Source organism: Narcine bancroftii, chromosome 5 (genome assembly GCF_036971445.1).
Source record: "Narcine bancroftii isolate sNarBan1 chromosome 5, sNarBan1.hap1, whole genome shotgun sequence".
Lineage (NCBI taxonomy): Eukaryota > Metazoa > Chordata > Chondrichthyes > Torpediniformes > Narcinidae > Narcine > Narcine bancroftii.
This window is the reverse complement of record NC_091473.1, coordinates 250,002,270-250,026,234: the sequence shown is the minus strand read 5'-3', so window position 1 is coordinate 250,026,234 and position 23,965 is coordinate 250,002,270. Positions and strand designations below refer to the sequence as shown.

Here is a 23,965-nt window from a genome sequence, read left to right as displayed (position 1 = left end):
GAAGGGAAGTGAGAAAGGGAGTTCATCAAATTTTCATAGATAGGAGTGGTGTCAGCCCCTGGGTACTTACCCTAAGAAATCGAAGTCTATTGTGGAGTACTTGGCTTGAATCAATGCCCAGAACCCCCAGAAGAAATGAGATGCCTGAAAGCAAAAATTTCAAAAGGACTACTTTAAATTAATACTCAATCAAGAATCTGCAAGTTACTAGCACAGGTTCTGTGTTTCTTTCAAAGGGGTCAGCAGGAGAGTGGCAAAGTGTGTTGGCATTCGTTCTGGGACTCGAATCCGGCAGATACCCGGATTCTCTACCATTCACAATCCCTAATCAAATTTAAAGAGGCCACAGACTCCGAGAATGTCAGGAGACAATTAAATAAAGTCTTGGAAAGATGAAAACAAGATTTCCAAGTGGTTTCTATGGTTGGTGCAACTCCAGTTTGGGACTAAAATCAGTTGAACAGAGATAATAAGAGGATTATAATAGACAGAGTGAATAAATGACCATCAAAATTAGATTTCAGGTTTATTGACATAGGGTTGGATGGATTGCAATACATCTGAAAATTCCTTTGCTTGGCTGTACTGGTTTGGCAAAACACACACACTTGGGAGTTGTGCTTGCAGATCTGATCACTGTAACTTTTGGATATGTATATTTGCCTTGAAGGAGGCGCAATGTAAACTCAGCAGATTCAATGTGTTGCCTGAAGGAAAGAAATGAGAAGTGTGTGTCTATACTCATTGGAATTTAGAGTAATAAACAGCTACGTGATTAAAACTGAAGCTTCAGAGATAAAACATAGCACAGTTCAGTACAGGCCCTTTGACCCTCAATGTTGAACCGACCCATCTATTCCTACCAAAAACGTACTAAACCCTTCCTTCCTCAATAGCCCTCTATTTGTCTTTCATCCACGTGCCTAAGAGTCTCTTAAATGCCCCTAATGTTTGAGCCTCCACCACCATCCCTGGCAAGGCATTCCACATACCCATATCTCAGTAAATAATTTACCCCTGATGTCTTCCCTAAACTTCCCTCCCTTCACTTTGTACAGATGTATTCTATTGTTTGCTATTTTTGCCCTGGGAAAAATATGCTGGCTGTCCACACCTCTCAGAATCTTGTAGACCTCTATTATCTTTTCTCATCCTTCTAACATGTTGATAAGCTGAAGGTATTTCCTCCCCCTTATCAGCTAAAGCTTAGAATGGAGAGGTGGGGAGAGGAGCTTAGAATGTGGATCGCCCACTTGTCCAAGATGCAGTCACACATCAGTGTTGAGTGGTTGTAACTACTCAGTCGTCAGGTGGTTTGAAATTTAGCCTGATTTTTGATGAATCAAGGGTCATGAGATATTAGGGGTGGAGGGGGGAGGGGAGGGAAAGAGTTGGATGCAACCAAGGAGATTGGGAGATGTAGAGCAATTTCATTAAACAGCAGAGTAGGCTTAGGGGCTAAATGACCTATTTTGCTTCAGTATATCCCATGCCTATAAAATGTGAAGAGCATGTCATTCCAATGTTGATGAATTTATTAGATTCTCCACCTCCTCGTTCCAGTAGGCTCACTAATCAGGATGGATCATTTCTTATAAGAACACAAGAAATAAGAGCACGATAGGCCATCTGGCCCGTTGAGCCTGCTCTGCCATCTCCACCCTACCCGACTTTCCCCCATATCCCTTAATATGACCTTAATTCCCTTATTATGAAGAAATCTATTCAACCTTGTCTTAAATATATTCACTGAGGTCACCTCCACTGCTTCAATGGGCAGCGAATTCCACAGATTCACCATCCTCTGGAAAAAGCAGTTCCTCCTCATCGGTCCTAAATTTACTGACCTGAAACTTGAGGATATATCCCCTGGTTCTGGTCTCCCAGCCAATGGGAATAACTTACCCACCTCAATCTGATCTGCCTTTCATAATTTTATGTTTCTATGACCCTCTCTCATTCTTCTAAACTCCAGCAAGTACAATCCCAGATGACTCAATCTCTCCTCATAGGCCAACCCCTTAATTCCTGAAACAACCTGGTGAATCTCCTCTGCACCACCTCCAAAACTAGTACATCCTTCAAGTAAATAGACCAGAACTGCAAGCAGTTCTCCAGATATGGTCTCACCAGGTCCTTGTACAGTGCTGGATAATCTCTCGGCTCTTAAAACCCTCTAGCAATGAAAGTCAACATTTCATTTGCCTTCTTGATAGTCTGCTGCCTGCAAACCAATCTTCTGCGATTCATGCACACTCCCAAGTCTTTCTGCACATGAGTTTGCTGCAGTAGTTTGCCACTTAAATCATACTCTGATCTTCCATTTTCCTTCCAAAGTGAATAACTGCACATTTACCAACATTGTACTCCATCCGCCAGACCCTTACCCACTCACTTAACCTATCTAGGACTCTCTGTAAACTCTCCAAATCCTCTGCACAATTTGCTTTTCATCTTATGATCTGAATGTTCTGTCCAATGTTATCGAGGTCATTCCTAATGTTGGTCAGGTCCACACGTGAATTTTGCGAGATAATAAATGATTATAAATTAAATATTCAACACGTTTAATGAAAAATTGCCCCCCTTCCTTTGTTCTCACTCGCTCATCTAGAACTGCTTATCTTGGAGTACACAAAAGGGCTGGAAAAACTCAACAGGTCACGCACCACCCATAGAAAGTAAAAGACAGTGGATGTTGCAGCCCTGAACTCTGATTTTTGGCACTCCTGAAGGGCTCAGGTCCAAAATGTCCACTGCCTTTCATTTTCTTTGGATACTACATGATTTGCTGAATTCTTCTGAACTGCACTATGCCATAGTATTTGCAGATTTTCTTATTGACTATTTTTCATTTTCAATTAAAAAAATTAAAGTTAAACATACATCACTGTAGCAGGCCATTCTAGCTCATACTACACAATACATTCAAATAGCCTACAACCCCCAGTAAGTTTTGAACGGTGGAAGGAAACCAGAGCACCCAGAGAAAACCCACGCAGACATGGGGAGAATGTACAAACTCCTTACAGACATTGCAGGATTCAAATCCCAGACTCGATAGCTGACATTATAGCAGCATTGCACTAACCGCTAAGCTAACCATGCTTATCCTGGATGGGTGCTATTAAATGCATTGGGAGGATCATGTGTATTGACACCCTTTATGTGCTGATGCAGTGTTTTAACACAAAATGTCTGTGATTCCTCTATTTCCACCTCAGAGTTCCTACAGAGGTTTACTTCCCCCATTGAATTGGTCCCAATTATTCTGCTTTAGATACTTTGTACAATTTCAGTATTCATATGCATTTTGTCCTCTTTACAAAGCACTGCATCCAAGAATTGTTCAGTGCATGGTTTGACCCACAAAGCTACTCACTCATGAATCCTAACTATATAAGCCACTGGGCTCACAACCAGGTTTTGGAATTCTAATTAACAGACAAATCCAATTCCAATCATAGCAGCCAGATTTAAATATCATCTGAAATAAAAAAATAGGAACATCTGTTAATTAGAATTCCAAAACCTGGTTGTGACCCGCATATATGTCAGGGAAGGAAATCTGCCACACTTATCCAGTCTAGCCTATGTGCAACTCCAAACCCACCAATGGGTTCAAAGTTTTAAAAATGTCAGCGTTGCCAAATTTCATAAAATAATGAATAAAGGAACATTCCCCCTCCCCGCCACAACAAAGTTGAGAATCTGAAGTTACTGCAGAAGCCAAATTTCTCCAATGGCAAGGTCCCACAAAAAGCCATGCAATAAATGACCAGTTCAAGTATTTTAGTTGCAGAGTTAAATGATGTCATGGACATGACATTCCTCCTCTTTGGTTGCCATTGATGGTTTACATTTTCTTGAAAGGTTACATAGATGGGGAAGGGAAATAATCTTTAGCAGAGTGTCTAATTTGAATCAAGCCAAGATTACTCTGGAGTGAATGGAGGATGAGAAAGTCATAACCAAGCTGAAACCAATATGCTTTCTTTGAACAAGCAATAAAACTACAAATAATTTGTATTCAAATATTAATAGGTGTTAATACTCCAGTGGAGAGGTTTCTTCCATTGACAACTCCCTGAATTTATTTATTTTTTTTAAATTTGGACATACAGCACGGGAACAGGTCCTTTCGGCCCATGACCTACACCCAAGTGACCTATCACCCTGGGTACTTTTCTGAACAGAGGAAGGAAATCGGAGCAACCAGAGGAAACCCATGCAGAAATGGGGAGAACATATAAACTCCTTAGAGACTGTGTGGAATTCGAACCACAGTCCCGATCGCTGGCGCTGTAACCCGGGTTAGAATGCGGCGCTGTTAGTACATTCTTCCCATGCCTGTGTGGGTTTTATGTGGGTGGTCAGGTTTCCTCCCACCCTTCAAAATGTACTTGGGTTGTAGGTCAATTACATGTAATTGGGCAACACGGGCTTGTGGGCTGGAAGGGCCTGCTACCGTGCTGTGCATCCAAAAAAACCTCAGCTCATCCTTCCTTTTGTGCACATGAACTCGCAGTTTACTAAGGCATTGATTTAAAACTTGTACATTTTAAATCTCCATCTCTGCAATTCCAGCTCTAAAACCCTCCAAGATCTTTGTGCCCCTTCAAGTCCAGCCTCTTCAATAGCCCCAAATTTCAACACTCCTCTACATGGACACATACTTTCTGCTGACCATGACCCAAGCCTCTGCAATCCCCTCCCAAATCTCTCCTTTTTCCTTCAATCAACATACAAATAAATTGTAATTTACCTGGGTGAATTATTTGCTTGCTCTATTTGTCTAAAAACAAAAGGCTTACTCAAAGTCGAGAAAGGTTACAGGGTTACATTTCAAATTATGGGCCATCGGAACATGAAGCACTCAATTCTGCGTGATCCCAAAAAGGTATGATGCAAATTCCTTCTTATAAAAGTTCAGTTGATGGATAGTGTCTTTTATTACACTACAATCAGCATGTTTCAGAAGAGAGAAAGGATTAAGTTTGTCTGAGGACAGTACCATGGAGTTGCATTGTTCCTCTCCCAATTAGGTAGCACCATCTTACAAATTTGGCTAAGAATTTTGACGTAGTGAAAAAGGTGACTGATGAATGTTGGGGTGTGGATGTTAAAAGGTCCCTCATGCTAGGCTGACCCAAAAGAGCAAGGCATTTGGGATTCAGGGGTCTTGGTAGATCAGATTCAAAGGTGGGATGGCCGTAGGACATGAGGGCAGTAGTGGAGGAGCATTATTTTAATGGAAGGTCTATGATCATTGAGCATAGTGGGTCCTTTGTGATACATATAAATGACAAAAATGTAGATGGACTGATTAACAAGTCTGAAGATGACACACAAATGAGCAGAGTTGCGCATAATGAGGAAGATTGTTAATGGACACAATAGGATATAGATGGAAATATGAATTGAAAAATAGCAAAGGGAGTTTGAGCTGGACAAGTACAAGGTGTTACATTTGACCTTTGAAATGGAAGAGGGAAGTACAGTACATCTCCGATTTTCCGAAATCGGATTTTCCAAAATCCTCATTTATCATAAATAAATTTCAGATAAATGATGATATTTGAAACAAATCAGAAGTCCTCATTTATCCAAATTTTTTTGGAGCCAAACTGACTGGAGATATCGGGTCCTGGTGGCAGTGCAGACCTCAGACTCCTGGAATGAGCTGGTCCTCGGTGGGGAGGTGCTGGTGATCGGCGGCAACCAGGATTTTTTTGGTGAGAATGAAACATTTTAATGCTCGAAAAGCCTTCCCCTGTTGTTTAAATACCTTTACAAGTGATTTGGTGTTGCTACTGGGCTGTTTTTTGAAAAAAAAGTTCTTTAAAAAAACCCATTTATCCGACATAAGCACCCTTTCGGATAATCGGGGTTGTACTGTATACAACAGTAGCCTCCTGATTTTTCCATACACGTACTCTTGAGGGTCCAAATCCATACATCTCTGAAAGTGGCAACACTTGGGCACTGACTATAAAAGTCTTGTACAAACTCTGGTTTGGCCATATTTGGAATATTGTGTGCCAGTTGTGTTCACACCAAATATATGGAAGCCAGGATGTTGCCTTGATTAGACTGACTTCAAAGTAAAGAGGCATAGATAGAGAGCAGACTATTTTTCCCCAGGGTAGAAATGTCAAGTATAGTAGAATCAGAATGATCTGGAATTCAATCAACTGGAAACTCAAACAACCAGCAAGAAAAGAGGAAATAAATACAATTGACTGGGTGAATGGATCCCATGGAAGATTGCTGAGGTTTGCCACACTGAACGAGCAATGCCCCTCAATTTGTGACATACTTTTCGCTGTCGCCACTTGTATGCATGCGACTTTGGTTGTCGGTTCGAGGGGGTTGCGCCGAAGGCCTGACTGGGGCACTGGTGTGGAGGTGAGCTGGGCTGTCAGTGCGTGAAAGGTGCATTGAGGGCCTGACCAGAACATTTGTGTGGAGGTGAGCCGGGTTGTCAGTGTGAGGAAGGTGGTAAATTTTCAATAAAGTTGTGTGGGATGAGGAGTGGGATGACAACTCCCTCAAAGTGTCCCCTTATCCCTGTTTCATAGTCTTTTTCTTTATTGGTATATTAGTAAGGCTTTATCTGTGAACTTGGGGGAGAAGGTTAATTATGACCGCAGTAGTTAGTGTAGTGGTTAGTGCAGGATGGTTACAGCGCCAGCGGCTAGGGTTCAAATTTAAACTTTGCAAGTTTCAGGAATTACCTGATTAAAGTGAACTTTACATAATTAAAGATTACAATACTGATTTTTTTCCAATTATTTTACACCATCTTTCATCTTTTAAACATTGTATCCTCAATGCAAGGATATAGTTATGCATTAGAAAAGTGAATCTCAGAAAACCAGAAAATTTGCATATCTGACATCTGTGATCCCTGTAGGTGCTGGATAATGGGGATTCTACTGTACAAGTGGGCAGAGGGTTAAAGTGAAGGGGTGGGGGGGAAGGGGAGTTTAAAGAATATTTGCAAGGCAAGTTATTCTATTAGAATTTGCTTTTAATTGTCCCAGAATGGTAGTAAAAAATATTGGATGCCTGATTTGCACTGGTAGGGGAGGCAATGGAAACAGATACAATGGCAATATTTAAGAGGCATTTAGAAAGGCAGAGGATGGAGGGACATAGACCATGTAGAGGTAAATGAGATTTAGTTTAATTTAGCATTGTAGATGACACAGACATTGTGGGCCAGACAGTTGTGCTATACTATTCTGTGACCACAAATAGCTCAAAAGACACCAGGTTAGGAGTCAGTATAGGACAAAAAGCAGATTGAGGTGGAGGAAGATGCAAACCAGGATTGATGAGACTCCAGTGTTCATGTTTTGTACTTACCAAGGAGAATTTGTTGACTTGGACATAGAGGGTGTGCACTTCATTGTCAGTTACCTCGCCTGCCTTCTTCGTAAATTGCTTACATGCTTCCAAGTAGATTCTCAGCCATTGCATCTGCAAGGATTGGTCTGGGTACAAAGAGTAGTCAACCTCACTCACACCTAGCATAGTAAGATAGAGGGTTACAATAATATTTGGTCAACACTCGTACCAAAAATACAATAATATATGCTGAGAATGATCAGTCATACATTCCCTATCCCACTTTAGTCATGTGAAGTAATTCAAACAAACTCCTGGGCACATGTACTCAAAGATGAGTAAATATTGTGTTACCAAGAGAAGCAGTAGTTATTGAGAAGAGTTTAATTTTATTTAGCAACTTTCACGTCCCTTTAGGTTTCAAAACATTCCATTCTCTGCAAACTACAAAAAAAAATTATATTTTGAAATGTAGTCAGTCACTACTGATCATTGTTGAATGGAGAGTAAATTTGCTTAATTGAAGTAACTCCATGGAATCTTTTACATTCACCCAAGTGTGCAGATAAAGTCTCATTTAATATCCCATAGAAAAGATAACACCTGCTCCAATGCACATTCCCCAGCATTGCATTGGCTCCAAAACATTCATTACAAGGAGATCTAAACCACAACCTTTTGGCCCAACAAGGTACAGAGATCATGAAGGACAGCACTCTGAAGATGGGCAATAGGATTTACTTTGAGAACAATGGCATGTTTATGGATGCAATTATGATGGGGCTATTAAATTTGCTGGCCACACCAAACTAGAAGGCTTAAATATATAGTCATTACCAATAAATCCAGTAGAGAAGAAACAACTCTGCACAAAGAATGCCAATAATGCAGGGTTGTATACCCCACACCAGCCTATTCCCAACCTCACCAACATAACCTATATGTACTTGTCATAAGTGGAATAAAATCAAGGAAGTGGAATAAATCAAGGAAGTGGAATAAATCAAGGAAGTGGAATAAATCAAGGAAGTGGAATAAATCAAGGAAGTGGAATAAATCAAGGAAGTGGAATAAATCAAAGAAATGGAAATTTGAGAGAAAGGAATGTTGAAGGGCAAGAGGAGACTGGAATGAACATAGACTAGTTAAATTGAATGAAGATTTGTGTGCAACTGAATAGCATCTTAGAGCACACGAAAAATCACAGGCCTCGTTAAAAATGTGTGCATGACAGCAAAACTTGCACTTTTGCAATTAATCTTATCAGGGCAGTCACCCCTCAATTAAAACACAGTTGAACATAATTCCATCACCCTCTCTCTCACCTTTTGGTTCAATGACCAAAACATTGCCATGAATCCAAACTATGAAATTTTTAAATTACATCTAGGATTTTTTTTTAACAAGTGTGGTTAGGGTTAGTTTGAGGTTGTGGAGAGGTCTCTCTCTCCCACCCACCCCCCACCACAGATTTTTCACCACCCTGTACATTAAGCATTGCATTGCTTTCCCTGAATAGCATAAGGAGTGGTTGCAGTTACAAAAGACTCACCAGCAAATTCATTGAAATGATTTCCAATATCGAAGGCCTGGTAATTGTAGCTGGAATATTCGTAGTCAATAAATTTCACCCAACCTAGAAATACATTTAGATTTTCAGATTTATTGTCAGAGCACATACATGACACCACATATCACCCTGAGATTCTTTTTCCTTACAGTGAGGCAGAATTACCACTTATTGGTAGTGCAAAAAACTGTACACAGCGTATACATGCAAACAAATAAATTGTAAACAGATAACGAATGTAAACAAACTGACTGTGCAATACAGAGAGAACAAATGAAAATCAATAAAGTGCACAAGTAAGAGTCCTTAAACGAGTCCCTGATTGAGTTTGTCATTGAGGAGACTGATGGTGGAGGGGGAGCAGCAGTTCCTGAACCTGGTGGTGAGAGTCTTGTGGCACCGATACCTCTTTCCTGATGGCAGCAGCGAGAACAAAGCGTGTGAATCCTTGATGATTGCTGCTGCTCTCTGACAGCAGAGTTCCCTGTAGATGTTCTCAATAGTGTTTCATAATTAATTGGAATTAATGACACCTTCTCAAAACTATAAGCATTGAAACAATCCGAATCCAATAAATCACATGCTCAGAACTCCTATTTTAAAGTGTTAAATTTTTGGTTCTGTGAAGCCTACTTTTCATAGAGGGATAAACTCAGTTCCACTCAGGTACATCAAAATAAAATTGTGACTCAAACCATTATACAGGGGAAAGGGGCAAATTGTTTTCATCTAGAAAAAATCCAGATAATTCCATGAGTACTTACAGTAGTTTTAAATACTGCATTCTTACAGCTGCAGACTGCCAGGTTTTAACCTGCCCAGAATAAATCTATTCTCAGTAACTGAGTACCAATTATTTTTTTTTCAAGACATACAGCATGGTTAGAGGCCATTTCGGCCCATGAGGTTGTGGCGCCAATACCAGCATGTCCTTTCTTAAATAAAGAGCCAAAACTGTATCCCATACTCCAAATAAGGCCTCTCCAATGGTTTATAAAGCCTCAACATCACATCCCTGCGCTCATCTTCTTTTCCTCTCAATAGGAATGCCATCATTGCATTCACCTTCTTCACTACTGACTCAACCAGGAGGCGACCTTGAGGGTATCCTGCACAACATCCCCCAAGTCCCTTTGCATCTCCGCATTTTGAATTTTCTCCCTATCTGAATAATATGCTGCCCTGTTATTTCTTCTATCAAAGTGCACAATCGAACACTTTCAAAAACTGAATTTAATTTGGCCCTTCTTTGCCCATTCTCCCAATATATCCAGTCTCTCTGCAGCCTCTATTTTCTCCTGTCTTTCAACCTATAACTATATAACAATGACATCGCAGAAACAGGCCAGTTCAACCCTTCTAGTCCATGCCGAACACCTTTTCCCGCCTAGTCCCATTGCTTTGCATAAGGGAATTAGGGGTTTACGGAGAGAAGGCGGGGACGGGGTACTGAACTTTAAGATCAGCCATGATCTCATTAAATGGCGGAGCAGGCTCAAAGGGCCGAATTACCTACTCCTGCTCCTATCTTCTATGTTTCTCATGACCATATACCTATCCAACTTTTCCTTATTGAGGCCACATCTACTACTTTGGCCAGAGGTTCATTCCACATTCCCACCACCCTCTGTGTGAAGAAATTCCCCCTCATGTTTCCCCCTTCCATCTCAATCCATATCCTCTTGTTTGAATCTCCCCCACTCTCAAAGGAAAAAGTCTATTCCCATTTAAATACAGGTACACGATCCTTTATCTGGACATCTAAAATCCAGAAAGCTCCAAAATCTGGCAAGTGGGGACTGGCATTTGGGGGAGGCGGCGGAGGGACCGGCGGTTGGGGGTGGCAGCGGATACAGCAGCACAATTCAGGTGGGCTTTCCGAAATCCGGAAAAATCTGAAATTCGGAACACCCTGTCCCCCAAGGGTTCCAGATAAAGGATTGTGTACCTGTACCTCTATCAAATTACCCCTCATTCTTCTTCACTCCAATAAAGTCCTAGCCTATTTAACTTTTCCCTGTAACTCAAACCCTGAAACCAAGGCAACATTCTTGTAAATCTTCTACGCATTCTCTGTTTTGTTGATATCCTTCCGATAATTCAATGACCAAAACTGCACAAAATTTGGCCTTACCAATGCCTTATACAACTTCAACATGACGACCCAATTCCTGAACTCAATACTCTGACTTATGAAGACCAACATACAAAAAGCTTTCTTCACCACTCTATCTACACATGACTCCACTTTCAGGGAATTGTGTACCGGAATTCCTAAATTAATTTGTTCGACAGGACTCCTCATTTGTCAACCATTTAACGAGTTTGACCTTTGCTGATCAGTCCCACCAAAATGTAGCATCTCACACTTATCCGTATTAAACTCCATCTGCCATCTTACAGCCCACTCTTCCAACTGGCCTATATCCCACTGCAAGCTTTGAAAACCTTCCTCACTTTCCACAACACCACCAATCTTAGTATTATCTGTATACTTACTAATCCAATTTACCATTAATATATATGACAAATAATAATGGACCCAGTACCTATCACTGGTCACTGGCCTCCAATTTGACAAATAATTTTCCACCACTACTCTCTGGCATCTCCCATGCAACCATTGTTGAATCCATTTCACTGCTTCAACATTAATACCTAATGATTGAACCTTCCTAACTAACCTCTTATGCGGAACCTTGTCGAAAGCTTACCAAAGTCCATATACACAACATCCATAGCCTTCCCTTTGTAAATCTTCTTAGTAAATCTCCTTGCAAAATTCTAAGATTTGTTAAACAAGACCTACCATGCACAAAACCATGTTGACTACCCCTAATCAGTCACTGTCTATCCACATAATTGCATATTCCATCTCTAAGAACACTCTCCATTAATTTACCTACCACTGACGTCAGACTCACAGGCCTAGAATTACTCGGTTTACTTTTAGAGACTTTTTTTTAAAACAATGGATCAACATGAGCTACCCTCCAATCCTCCAGTACGTCCCCTGTGGCTAATGACATTTTTAATATTTCTGTCAGAACCCTGCTATTTCCACAATAACCACCCTCAAGGTCCTAGGGAATATCTTGTCAGGATCAGAGATTTATCAACCTTTATTCTCTTTAAAATAGCCAGTACTACTTCCTCATTAAGCTGTATAATTTCTATTCTCTTCTAACTCCTTAAATAGCCTTACCCCTCTGATCCTCCAGGGGCCCAATTTTATCCTTCACTATTATTTTACTTTTAATTTACTGCAGAATCTTATGGATTTATTTTTTACCTTGCCTGCCAAAGCAGCCTCATAATTTTTTAGCCTTTATAATTTCTTTTAAGATTTTTTTTGCATTCTTTATATTCCTCAAACACCTCATTTATTCCCTGCTGTCTATTGTACACATCACTCTTCCTCCAAACCAATTTCCAATATCCCTTGAAAAACAAGGCTCCCTATATTTTCTAACCTTTCCTTTAATCCTCACAGGGACAGTCCGACTCTGTACTCTGTAAATTTCCCCTTTGAACATCCTCCATTTATCTGTTGCATCCTTTCCTAAATTATATATTATCCAATCCACACCTTCTAAATCCTTCTGCATCTCCTCAAAATAGCCTTGTTCCAATCAAGAATCTCTACCTTGGGCCCAGCCCTATTCTTCTCCATAATTAACCTAAAACTAATAGTATTATGATCACTAGACCCAATGTGTTCCCCCACATAAACATGTCACCTGACCTATCTTGTTCCCTAAAGGAGATCCAACATTGCACCCTCTCGAGTTGGTTCTTCTATGTATTGATTTAGAAAACTTTACGGAACATATCTGACTAACTCCAACCTAATCAGCCCTTTTACAGTATGGGCGTCCCAGTCAATATGTGGAAAGTTAAAATCTCCTATAATCACCACCTTCTTTTCACTACACATATATGCCATCTCCTTACAAATTTTCTCCTCGATTTCCCTCTGACCATTGTACCTACCTTTTTTATCATCTGCAAACTTAGTCACAAAGCCATTTATCCCCTCTCATGTCAAATCAGTTTTAGTTTCTCCTTCACTGGGGAAAAAACCTAATTATTTACCTTATCTATGCCCCTCATAATTTTATAAACATCCAAGATCTCCTATGGTCCAGAGAGAAGAGTCCCAGCCTATAATTCAAATTTAAACCTACCAATTTCAGCAACATTTTTGGAAATCTTTTCTGTACCTTTGCCAATTTAATTATATTATTCCTATAGTGGGGATACAACACTGTACTCCTAATGCAGCCTCATCCAACCTTGTTCCTGTGACGTGGCAGAATTAATTCAAAGATAAAATATTGATTATTAAGCCATGAATAATTCCTGTTCAACTCCTCATCCAAAAGACTACACCACCATCAATTCTAAACTGGATTTTCAACTCAGATTTTCTCTTCACTGGAAACAAACCATCAGCTACCTTAGAATTGCAAGAGTGACATCAAGATGCATGAACATACTATGCAAGCTTGCTAGCACATTACAGCTATACCGTTTTACGAAAGTAGAGCATTCCTATGAAACCTTTCGTCAGCCGAGATGGCATAAAGCAAAGACCCATTCATTACTATTGAAGGCTATTTTTGTAAAAGCGAAAACCCATTCAAATTTCTTTTGGATAGCAAACACAGGTGTCTTTGTAAAGCGAATTAGTATTCGTAAAACAGGTTATACCTATACCTTGTGAGACTTCATTTCCATGTAACATAACAACATATCACAGTTAAGAGAATCTCTAAAAATTAGCCACAACACTGCATTTCAGCTTCTGCTCTTTTGAGCACTCATTGTTATTTTTGGTTATCCAACTCCACCCTTTGCCTTGCCCACTTGTTAAATTTAGACATACAGCATGGTAACCGGCCATTTCGGCCCATGAATCCAGTAATAGATTTGTGTTAATCTTTAATTTAATGTTAAACTATATTTCTCATATATAAAAATGTCTTAGTAAATTAAAGAGTTTAAAATATGGTATCTGTACTCTTAGTAAGTTAGTTGTGGGCTGGTACAGGGTCACAAAATTTTTAAAGAGAACCATTGTTTTCAGAAAAGTGTTCATTCTTGGAGTCAACATGTCTGGGAAAGTCAGAGCTAATGGATTTGAAGTAGGTCTTAATTATTTAAGAACTGCTGAAGGAAGCCATTTGTTTTTAATTAGAACCACCTAAGCCTCTTGAACAGAGATAGGGTCAGAGACTATTATGGATATGAAATGAGTTTGAAAAAGGAACATAATTTTGGTAGAAATAAAACTGATGGTCATGTGGTTTCCAAGAATTGGGTGAAGATGTAACGGTCACATGATTTGGAGAAATACATTACCGAATTCAGACATTGAGTTCAGTTTTGGAAGAGTTTAGTTTGGAGAGTAAAGAAGTCAAAATCCTTTGTGAAAGACAGGGTTAAGTTACAGTAATCAGAATTGGTGCCGTTGTGTGTTGCTCCTGGGAAAAGGGGGACACAGAATCAGTGACTTTTGAAATAAGGAAGGCTATTTCACTCTTTAGAAAAGAGGATAGATTTCTACTGCATCTATTTTTGTATGGCCACTTCATGTAACCCTGGTCTGGTATTTGACATCATCGTGGAAGAAGATAACCACATTTGTTTAATTTTTGTCTGGGTTTGTGAATTCATAACCATTGTGAATAGAGTACTGAAGATACAATGTTTAAAAGCACTTAATAATTATTTCTGAACTGAGAATTTAAGACCTTCAAGCAAGACTAGAATTATGCTGAACTTTTAAAGATTGACTTTTCAGAGTGGGGTTAAGTTTAGAGATAAGAAATGTTATGCTATTAATAGTTTAATACAAAAACTATTTTGAATTTTCCATTGCTGTTCCTGTTAGTGATAACAAAGTCCCTTTAGTTCCAAAAATAATTAAAAAGGTTGTTAGTTTGTAACAGTCCATGCCACCCAATTTACACCCCATTAATCTTCACCACCTGTAAGTTTTTTTTGAATGGTGGGAGGAAATTGGAACCTCTGGAGAAAACCCAGGCAGACGTGGGGAGAACGTATAAACTCCTTACAGATAGCGCAGGATTCAAACTCCGGTCCAGTCCTGATCACTGGCATTGTAAAGGGGTTGTACTAACTGCTACTCCAACTATTATTACAGGGATTTGCATAAATTTGAATTTTGTGCAGCTCTGGAGTATTAAAATCACCCTTTGGTCACATCTATGATGAAAACTGCAACTTTTCAGAGGCCTGGTCTATGACATGATGGACAATTATGGTCTCAACCAAATCAGATTCTCTGAAGTCTTTTACAACTCCAAAAGGGAAACAGAAGACAATAAAAGCAACCTATTTCATAATCATACAAATCCCATGTCACACATGGGCCAAGAAATTGCAGTAGCACCTCTACTTCCTCAAAATTCTGAGGAAATGTGTCACATGACCTGCATTACTTCACAACCTCCAAAGATCACCATCTAGTTTCCTGGCAGGGTGCATCACCATGTGGCACAGGAACTGCTCTGCTCAAGACTGCAAAACAATGCTCAGACCATCACACAAACCCCGAGCCCTTTCCTTGAAATTCTGAAGCAAGATCCACGTTCTAGTAGTGATGGCTTCAGTCAATAATTTTATTGCATGCTTAGTAATCAGTAGAAAAAGGTACTACCAGTATCATTAGGATTTTGCTTCTTGGTAGCAAAGGTAACACTTTTAAAAGGATCACTGAATAGTAATTCATACATGACTAAAAATTGCACAGAGGGCCAAAATCAAGTGTTTGGAGTTGGGAGCATTTAATGAAATGGATTACATACAATAAAATACAACTTCACTGTTAGTCCCTCATCTGAAATGAACGCCTCACACTTCAGTGAAACTTGGGGATTTTCAGTTGAGCACACGTTAACTCAGGGAGGGTTATTTATTGTAACACAGTGAAGAATCAGATGTCTGGAGAGTGATGATTGCTCATGAGTGAAACAGTGGCAAGCAGAAGCAGGACAAAGTTGGCAGTGTGTCCCTGCCTAAAATGATACAGCTGGGAAGAAATACTAACAGCATTTTACAGCAAAACAAAATTATCAAGGCCATTTCTGAGGAAAGGTGTAGGGGCCGAAATGTCTATTACCTTCCACGATGCTGCCTGACCTGCTGAGTTCCTCCAGCATTTTGTGTGATGTTGCAATAAAACAAGGTGACATTGCCAACAGACTGACATTTAACCACTTCAAAATTATGAACAGGAGACTTCAGCACCACCCAGTGAGATCTCAGTTCAATTTAGAGCTTTCACAATAAAAAAACATTAGAGTTACCTTCACAAACTCACATATCAATTGGGATCACTGCTCAGAAAGGCAACAAATTTAGCCAAGTGACATCTCCAATTAACTGATCTCTGGGAGTTCTATTAATATTCTGGCCCAGGTCAGTGGTTAATTCCAATGCTACCAAACTGATACGGTTGATGAAATTTTCTTTTTAATAAAGCATGTGTCAGAATATAATGAAAGTTCTTTGAGTAACTCCCTTCTTGTTGATATAGAACCAGGTCTTTACAATTAATTAGTCAATGAAATTAGGAAAATGACTTGTAGACCAATACTGCAATGGAAGAATGATGGAGGTAGAGTCATATTTAGTGACAGAAAAGCCCCAATTCCTCTGTATTTTAAAGTCATGCGGTCTTTAAATATGTGCAATATAAATTGCAAGTTTGTTATAGAAAGTGACATTGAAAACTTATCACAATGTAATCTTAGACTTCAATTAGTGCTTTGGGGTACGAATCACTTTCAGACAATCTGAGGATTCCCAAGTCTGATCAATAATTAAATGTACACATTTCATTTAGATACATTGACCAATCATTTTGCTAGCCAACAGTATTCCCAATTAACTTTCAAAAGTTAGATAGTTTTAATGAATTTCAAATGAAATGAAGAAAAAAATTCTAAAATTGAAAGGGAAAGAAAAGCATCAAATACGCTTGATAATACTGGGATCCATGCCCATTAAAGCAAAGTGCATAATGAGAGTCCTCCTCACCTACCGAAAAGCAACTATAAAACATGTGAAATATAAATTGCAATATGTTGGGAGGTTCATTATTTTAGAATAAAAACTATGCAGTAGCAGGGTGTTCAATCAAAGCTAGGCAAGCAACACCACTTAACCCAAAAATTTCATTCTCAAAGTTGCTAATGCAGAGAATGATGGACTTAACATTAATATAGCATCTTTTCACAACTTGGGACACAGATCCAAAATTTTGGGGGGGGGGGGGGTTGGGTAGATTTAAGAATGATGAAGAAAAATTGCTTCTCTCAGAGAGCAGTGAATTTCTGCCCAAGGACCTAGTAGAGGCTGCCTCACTGAATGTGCAAGACAGACAGGTATTTGAATAATTGGGAAATTAAAGGTTATGGGGTACAGGCAAGTAAATGGACCAGTCTACGGTCAGATCAGCCATGATCTTAGGGTAGAACGGTTAGCATAGCCATTAGTGACACTATTACAATGCCACCGAACTGGATTCGAATCCGGTGCTGTCGGTAAGGACTTTGTATGTCCTCCCCGTGTCTGCGTGGGGTTTTACCCGGGTGCTCCAGTTTCCTCTCACCCTTCAAAATGTGTTAGGGTTGTAGGTCAACTGGATGTAATTGGGCGGGCACAGGCTCATGACCTGAAAGGGCCCATTAACGTGCTGTATGTCTAAATTAAATATATTGTTGAATGGCGGAGCAGGCTTGACAGGCCAGATGGCTGATCCCCTGCTCCTAACTAATGTAATTTTCCAATGTGCTTTGATCCCAATGGATTTTCATTTTTAAAAATGAAAAGAAGTTGTATCACATGAATTGTGGCTGTAAAATTATGAAACTGCAAAGATGTCACACTCTGCAGCGAAGCAAATGTAACCAGAGTTTCTTTCCAGATCATATCTATAACACATTCCGACATTAAGTGGTGCTTCCAAGCCAAATCATTTTGTTCCATTGCTAAATTGAAAGAGTTTTTTTGAAATAATTTTCAGGCACAAAATTAGTAGATGAAGATAATTGAAAATGGCCCAAGGCACAAAATTTGTCAGAGGCCAGAGCTTCAGAACAATAGAACCAAAAAAGCAATGATGTGTTCACAAGACAGATTTCCTTTAGGCTCTCATTTGTAATGACTGAGGGACCTTTAAACAGCTCAAGGGACGCAGCGACACCTCCAGCAGCAGGCGCAGCGACACCTCCAGCAGCAGGCGCAGGTACCATCCTCCTGGCCAACGTACAGTCCTTGGAGAACAAACATGACGAACTCCAACCTAGACTTCATCATTGGAGAGAAATCAGGGAGTCCTGCATGATGTGCTTTACGGAAACGTGGCTAAACACGGACATTCCAGTCACAGCGCTACAGCCCAAGGGCTACACCCTCCATCGCAATGATCAAACACCAGTGTTTGTGTCATCATCAATTCATCGTGGTCCACAGACGTGACAGTCATGTTCCAGCCTTGCTCCCCTGAACTGGAACATCTGGCGATCAAGTGTCACCCATTCTACCTGCCAAGGAAGTTCACCACCAACATCCTGGTCACAGTGTACATTCTGCCTCAGGCTAACGTCAGACCAGCACTGGATGAACTTAGATAAACAGCCATGAGATAGAACATCTAAATACCTGTCTGATCATTGTGGGAGACTTCAATCAGTCTAACCTGAAGAAGTTGCTGACAAACGACCACCAACACATCACAAGTGAGACCAGGGAAACCAACACACTCAACCACTGCAATACCACCAAGAAAAATGCATACTGAGCCATAACATGACCACACTTTGGCAAGTCTGATCACCTGGCTGTACTACTTCACCCGGCGTACAAGCAGAGACTGAAGACCACAGCATCAGTGGTGAAGACGGCAAAGGTACGTTCGAGGGAGGCAGGACTGCTTTGAATTGGTGAGTGGAGCATAATTAAGAACTCATCTTGAATAAATAAGCAAGAAGTGTCACCGACTTCAAGACCTGCGTGGATGAGTGAGTGCCCAAATACTGGGTATTTCCAACCAGAAGCCCTGGATGAATCAGAGACTCCACAGCCTGCTGAAAGTGAGAACATGGGTGTTTAAGGCTGGGGATTGAGATCTTTACAAGTCTAGATACGACCTGCAGAAGGCCATTTCTGAAGCAAAGTGGCAATTCCAGAGGAAGCTAGAGACATGTGCCAGCTAATGGCTGGGAGTGTAGGCCATTACTGCCTACAAATCAAGGGTAAACACTAAAGATAACTGTGATGTTTCACTAACTGATGAGCTGAACACCTTCTATGCCCATTTTGAGAAGAACCATACCTACTAGAATCCCTGAAAATGCTGAGGACCCTGTAATATTTGTCCCTGGGGACAACGTCAAAACATCATTCGAGAGGGTCAACCCTCAAAAGGCGTCAGGACCCGATGGCGTACCTGCCAGGGTACTGAAAATCTGTGCCAACCAACTAGCCAAAGTGTTCACTGAGGTAAACAAAGGTTCCCACCAGCTTCAAAAGGTACCAATCATCCTGGTACCCAATAAGAGTAACGTGGGCTCCATTAATGACTACCACCTAGTCACACAAACCTGCTGTGATGAAGTGTTTCAAGAGGCTGATCATGACCAGAATCAACATGTACCTAAGCAAAGATCTGGACCCATTGCAATTCGCCTGTCGTCACAACCGCTTCACAGTAGATGCAATATAGCTGGCTTTCCACTCAGCTCTGGATCACCTCGAAACAGCAATTTATACATACGGCTGCTCTTCATCGACAACAGCTCAGCCTTCAAATACCATTATTCCCTCAGTGCTGGTCAAGAAGCTACAAACTCTAAGTCTCTGTACCCCACCCCCTCTGCAACTGGATCCTTGAAGATCAGTCAGTATGAATTGGAAACAATGTGTCCTCCTCACTGATCATCAGTTCAGGCGCACGCCAAGGATGTAATCTTTGCCCACTGCTCTACTTGCTACACACCCACGATTGTGTGGCCAGGCCAATGCCATCTCCAAGTTTGATTCTGCCGATAACCGTGGTGTCATCATCACAAACGGCAATGAGGAAGCGTACAGAAGGGAGACTGATCAGCTCGTTGAATGGTGGAACAACAACAACCTTACGCTCCATGTTAGCAAAACCAAGGAGATGATTGTGGATTTCAAGAGGAAGTCAGGGGAACACAACCGAGTCCTCATGGAGGGCTTAACAGTAGAGAAGGTCAAGAATTTCAAATTATTTTAAAATATTTGGTTTCAGAAAGGAATTAGAAATGTAGAAGATTGCTACGTAGGAAGAAACTTAATGACATTTGATCAATTAAAAAATAATACTTTTTTGTTACCGTTAATTATGGCCTTATTTAAGAGATAAATTGGGTCCAACAATGTTATAATCAAAATGTAATGATGTGGAAATATTAATATGTAGCAGATAATATTAAGAAATTAATTTTGGCTTTTTGTATACTTTATTGCAGAAGGGAACTATTAAAAAGAGTATTCATAGGTCTAGACAACATTGGGAGACAGATTTAAATGTTTATATTGGTGAAATAAACTGATCAGAGTTGTGCTGGGACAGTAGGACAAATACTATAAATGTTAGATACAGATTAGTTCAATCAACTCTACCTTTCTCCACAAAAGCTAAATAAATTGAAGTCAGTTTTATCTGATCATTGTTTTAGATGCAGTCAGGATGTAGGCTTCTTTTCTCCTTCTTTGGCTGAAAAACCTCACAAAGATTAGCGTATACAGAGCCGTTGTCATACCCACACTCCTGTTCGGCTCCGAATCATGGGTCCTCTACCGGCATCACCTACGGCTCCTAGAATGCTTCCACCAGCGTTGTCTCCGCTCCATCCTCAACATTCATTGGAGCGACTTCATATATATATAAAAAATATATATAAATACACACACACTCTACTTGATCCTGGCCTTTTTGGTCAAATTTGGCGATTTATTTAGAATGCAAAATAGGAATTAAATTTCCACTCCAATGTTACTCTTATTAGACAATATTGAAGTGATAAGACCAAAATTGAAAGTATCTACATATCAAAAACAATTTTTAAACATTACCTTAGCAGAGGCAAGAAAATGTATTGCAGAGATATAGAAATCAGATACACACTTGGGTATGGAGTGGTGGAATGCAGAAATGCATAACTGTACTCCTTTGGTGAAGGTCATTTATAAAGTACAATGTGTTTTTGAAAATTTGGCACCCGTACTTAAGAATTAGGGGAATTAATTTATAGACCTTTTCCTTAAGCCTCTAACTTCTTTAGCCTGCTTGACTATGTGTGGTGAGGGGGAACTTCCGGCAACTAGGTTTCTATTCTAGTTTCTTACTTTACTCTTATGTTTTATTACATATTCAATTTCTATTCCTTTTTTCATTCTTTCGGGGTTATTTAGTGGGGAAGGGGTTGGGGTTTTTACTATCATGTAATAGATTGGATATTAATAATTGTCATATTTTGTATTTGGATATTATTACATGTATGGAAAAATTTTTAATAACATTTTCAAAAAACCTTCAAATTCCTGGGTGTCAACATCTGAGAATCTGGCCTGGAGACTCAACATTGATGCAATCACAAAGGTGGCTCACCAGAGGCTATACTTTATGAGGCACCTGAGAAGATTCTGTAGGTCACCAAAGACTCTTGTAAACTTCTACAGATGTACCATGGGAAGCATTCTGGCGGTTGCATCATTGCCTGGTACAGAGGCGCCAACTCTCAGGACAAGAATAAACACCAGAGGATTGCTGTTTCAGCCTGCAACATCACAGGCACCAGACTTCACTCCATCGAGGACATCGACTTGAGGCGATGTCTTAAAAAAAGCAGCCTCTATCCTCAAAGAAACCACCACCCAGGCCATGCCCTCTTCACTCTGCTACCGTCGGGGAAAAGGTATGGGAATGTAAAGACGAGCCCTCAGCTGCACAAGGACAGCTTCTTCCCCACTGCTATCAGATTCCTGAATGATCAATCAACCAAAAGACAAGGCCTTACTTTTCGTACATTATTATTGTTATTTTTTTGAATTTTATTTTATTTATCTATAGTAATACTGTAAGATAATTATAATATGTATGTTTACACTATCATGCTGCCTCAAATTTCATGACTGGTAAATCCTAATTTTGATTCTGAGGACCTTTCTGTACTTCTCAGTGATTCAGTATTAAGTCACATACAGCTCCAGTTCAAGGAGCCATCTCAGAAGTTAGGAGATCTTAAATGGGTAAAAAGACAGTAAATAATTAAAAAAAAACTTTGTATACATATGCATAGGACATCCCAAACATTTCATTCTTGAAATGTTCTACAACAGAACAAGACAGTAACTTGCACACATAACCAAGGACCACAAGCAGCAACACACGACTAAATGAGATGACAAAAAAAACCTGTTTAACCAGAGCAGAGAGCTAAAGGTTGGTCATGACATTGCAACATGATTGTCGGGGTGGGGGAGAGGTAATAACATTGAGGAACCTTTTGTTAAAAAATGTGATGATCCCACACAGGTTTGAAGCTGCAGATTCTGGAACCCTGAGCAAAGCATTTGAAGCTGGATGAGTTGTGGATCAAGAAGCATCCAGGTGTAGAAATGGTCAGTCAACATTTTGGGCCAAAACCTTTTTAAAATCAAGACTATAGTAGGAAGAGGAGTTATCAAGTAGATCAGGAAGGGGGAGAAAAAGAGAGAGAATAAAGCTGGGGAGTGGTTAGGAAGTAATAAGGCATTAGGAAGAAGGTGGGAAAGGTGGGGGAAAAGTAGAGTGCAAAAATAGAAGTAGGTAAAGATAACAGTGAAACCAGCTAGAGGTGGGGTGACCCAAAAATTGATGTTCATGCCTTCAGTTTAAGGCTGTTCAAGTGGTACAAGTGTTACTCCTCAAGTTTATATTTGGCTTTAGCCAGGCAATGGATGAGGCCGAGGACAAAAACATCTGTGTAGAATGGTGAAGTGAACTGTAATGGTTCACGCCTAGAAGTTTAAGCTTCGACCCATAGAGGGCAAAGTGGTCACCCTACCTATCAGTCTCACTAATGCCTAGGAGGCCACACAGAGCATAGATTAGGTTGGATGACACACCTCACCTGGAAGATCTCTGCAGTTCTGGATGGAAATGAGTGGGGAAGGTTAAGATTTGCCCTTTCTGCAGGAAGTGCCCTAGGGAATGGAAATGCTAAAAGGGAGATCAGGGAGTCTTGGAGTGATGCTTACGAATGGATAGGCTTATCAATTAGCTTTTACTGTGTCATAAAAGAATCAGCTACAAATGAAGTTCAAATATCCCCATATTACTTGAGCAACTGGCACAACTACCAAGTCAAAACTGTTTCAATTCTGTAAAGGATCTCTTTCCCAACCAAGGTATAAAAGATGAGTTTCAGATCTGCTCAGAACTGACTTCTGCCAGCATTATTATTGTAATTGCCATTCAGATTTTTCTCTTTGATCTCTCTCTCTCTCTCTCTCTCTCTCTCTTCCCCCCCCCCCTCCCCAAATAAGGCTGTTTATTGAAGGGAATATGATTGGAATAACATGTCAAAGGTCACACTGCACAGCATATTTCACTCCTGCATGTGAAACTATATTACTCCATTTTTAAGAGTAGCAGCAGATGCAAGTAAACTAGTTTAACAAGGCCAATATCTCAATTTTCTTCCTCAATGAACTGCTTCTACAAAGACTCTAAGCAACAGTTTACAACCATTTTCCCAAGGACAGATGATCACTGCTGCCCACACCCACATGCAACTCAAACCTTAAAAAAAATTCACCCTCAGCCCACTCCACTACATCAACCACTCATTCACAAACTTGCAGCCTCCTACTCCATCACAGCACGCAATCAAAGTCTGAGAATATTCATGTGCAATTGCAGATCTTAAAATCTTCAGATGGGGAACAAATTGCTTCATGAGTTTGCTCAATGAGAGGTTATTTGCTGCAACACATTAA

At 40.1% G+C, this 23,965-nt stretch overlaps 1 protein-coding gene across 3 annotated transcripts in view; it reads right to left on the bottom strand.

The window, feature by feature from the left end:
* The window catches only part of LOC138765171 (ethanolamine kinase 1-like), a 66,167-nt gene that overhangs the window by 3,506 nt on the left and 38,696 nt on the right, over positions 1 to 23,965 (bottom strand). Inside the window, exons 5-7 of one of the 3 annotated variants that reach the window (XM_069942048.1) lie at positions 8,906 to 8,989; positions 7,372 to 7,499; positions 71 to 144 (exon numbers count right to left, since the gene is read on the bottom strand). In XM_069942048.1, coding sequence (XP_069798149.1) covers positions 71 to 144; positions 7,372 to 7,499; positions 8,906 to 8,989 — 286 coding nt within the window. Of the gene's footprint in view, positions 1 to 70; positions 145 to 7,371; positions 7,533 to 8,905; positions 8,990 to 23,965 lie in introns of all 3 variants that reach the window. The other 2 variants (XM_069942047.1, XM_069942049.1) reach the window with 2 other exon arrangements.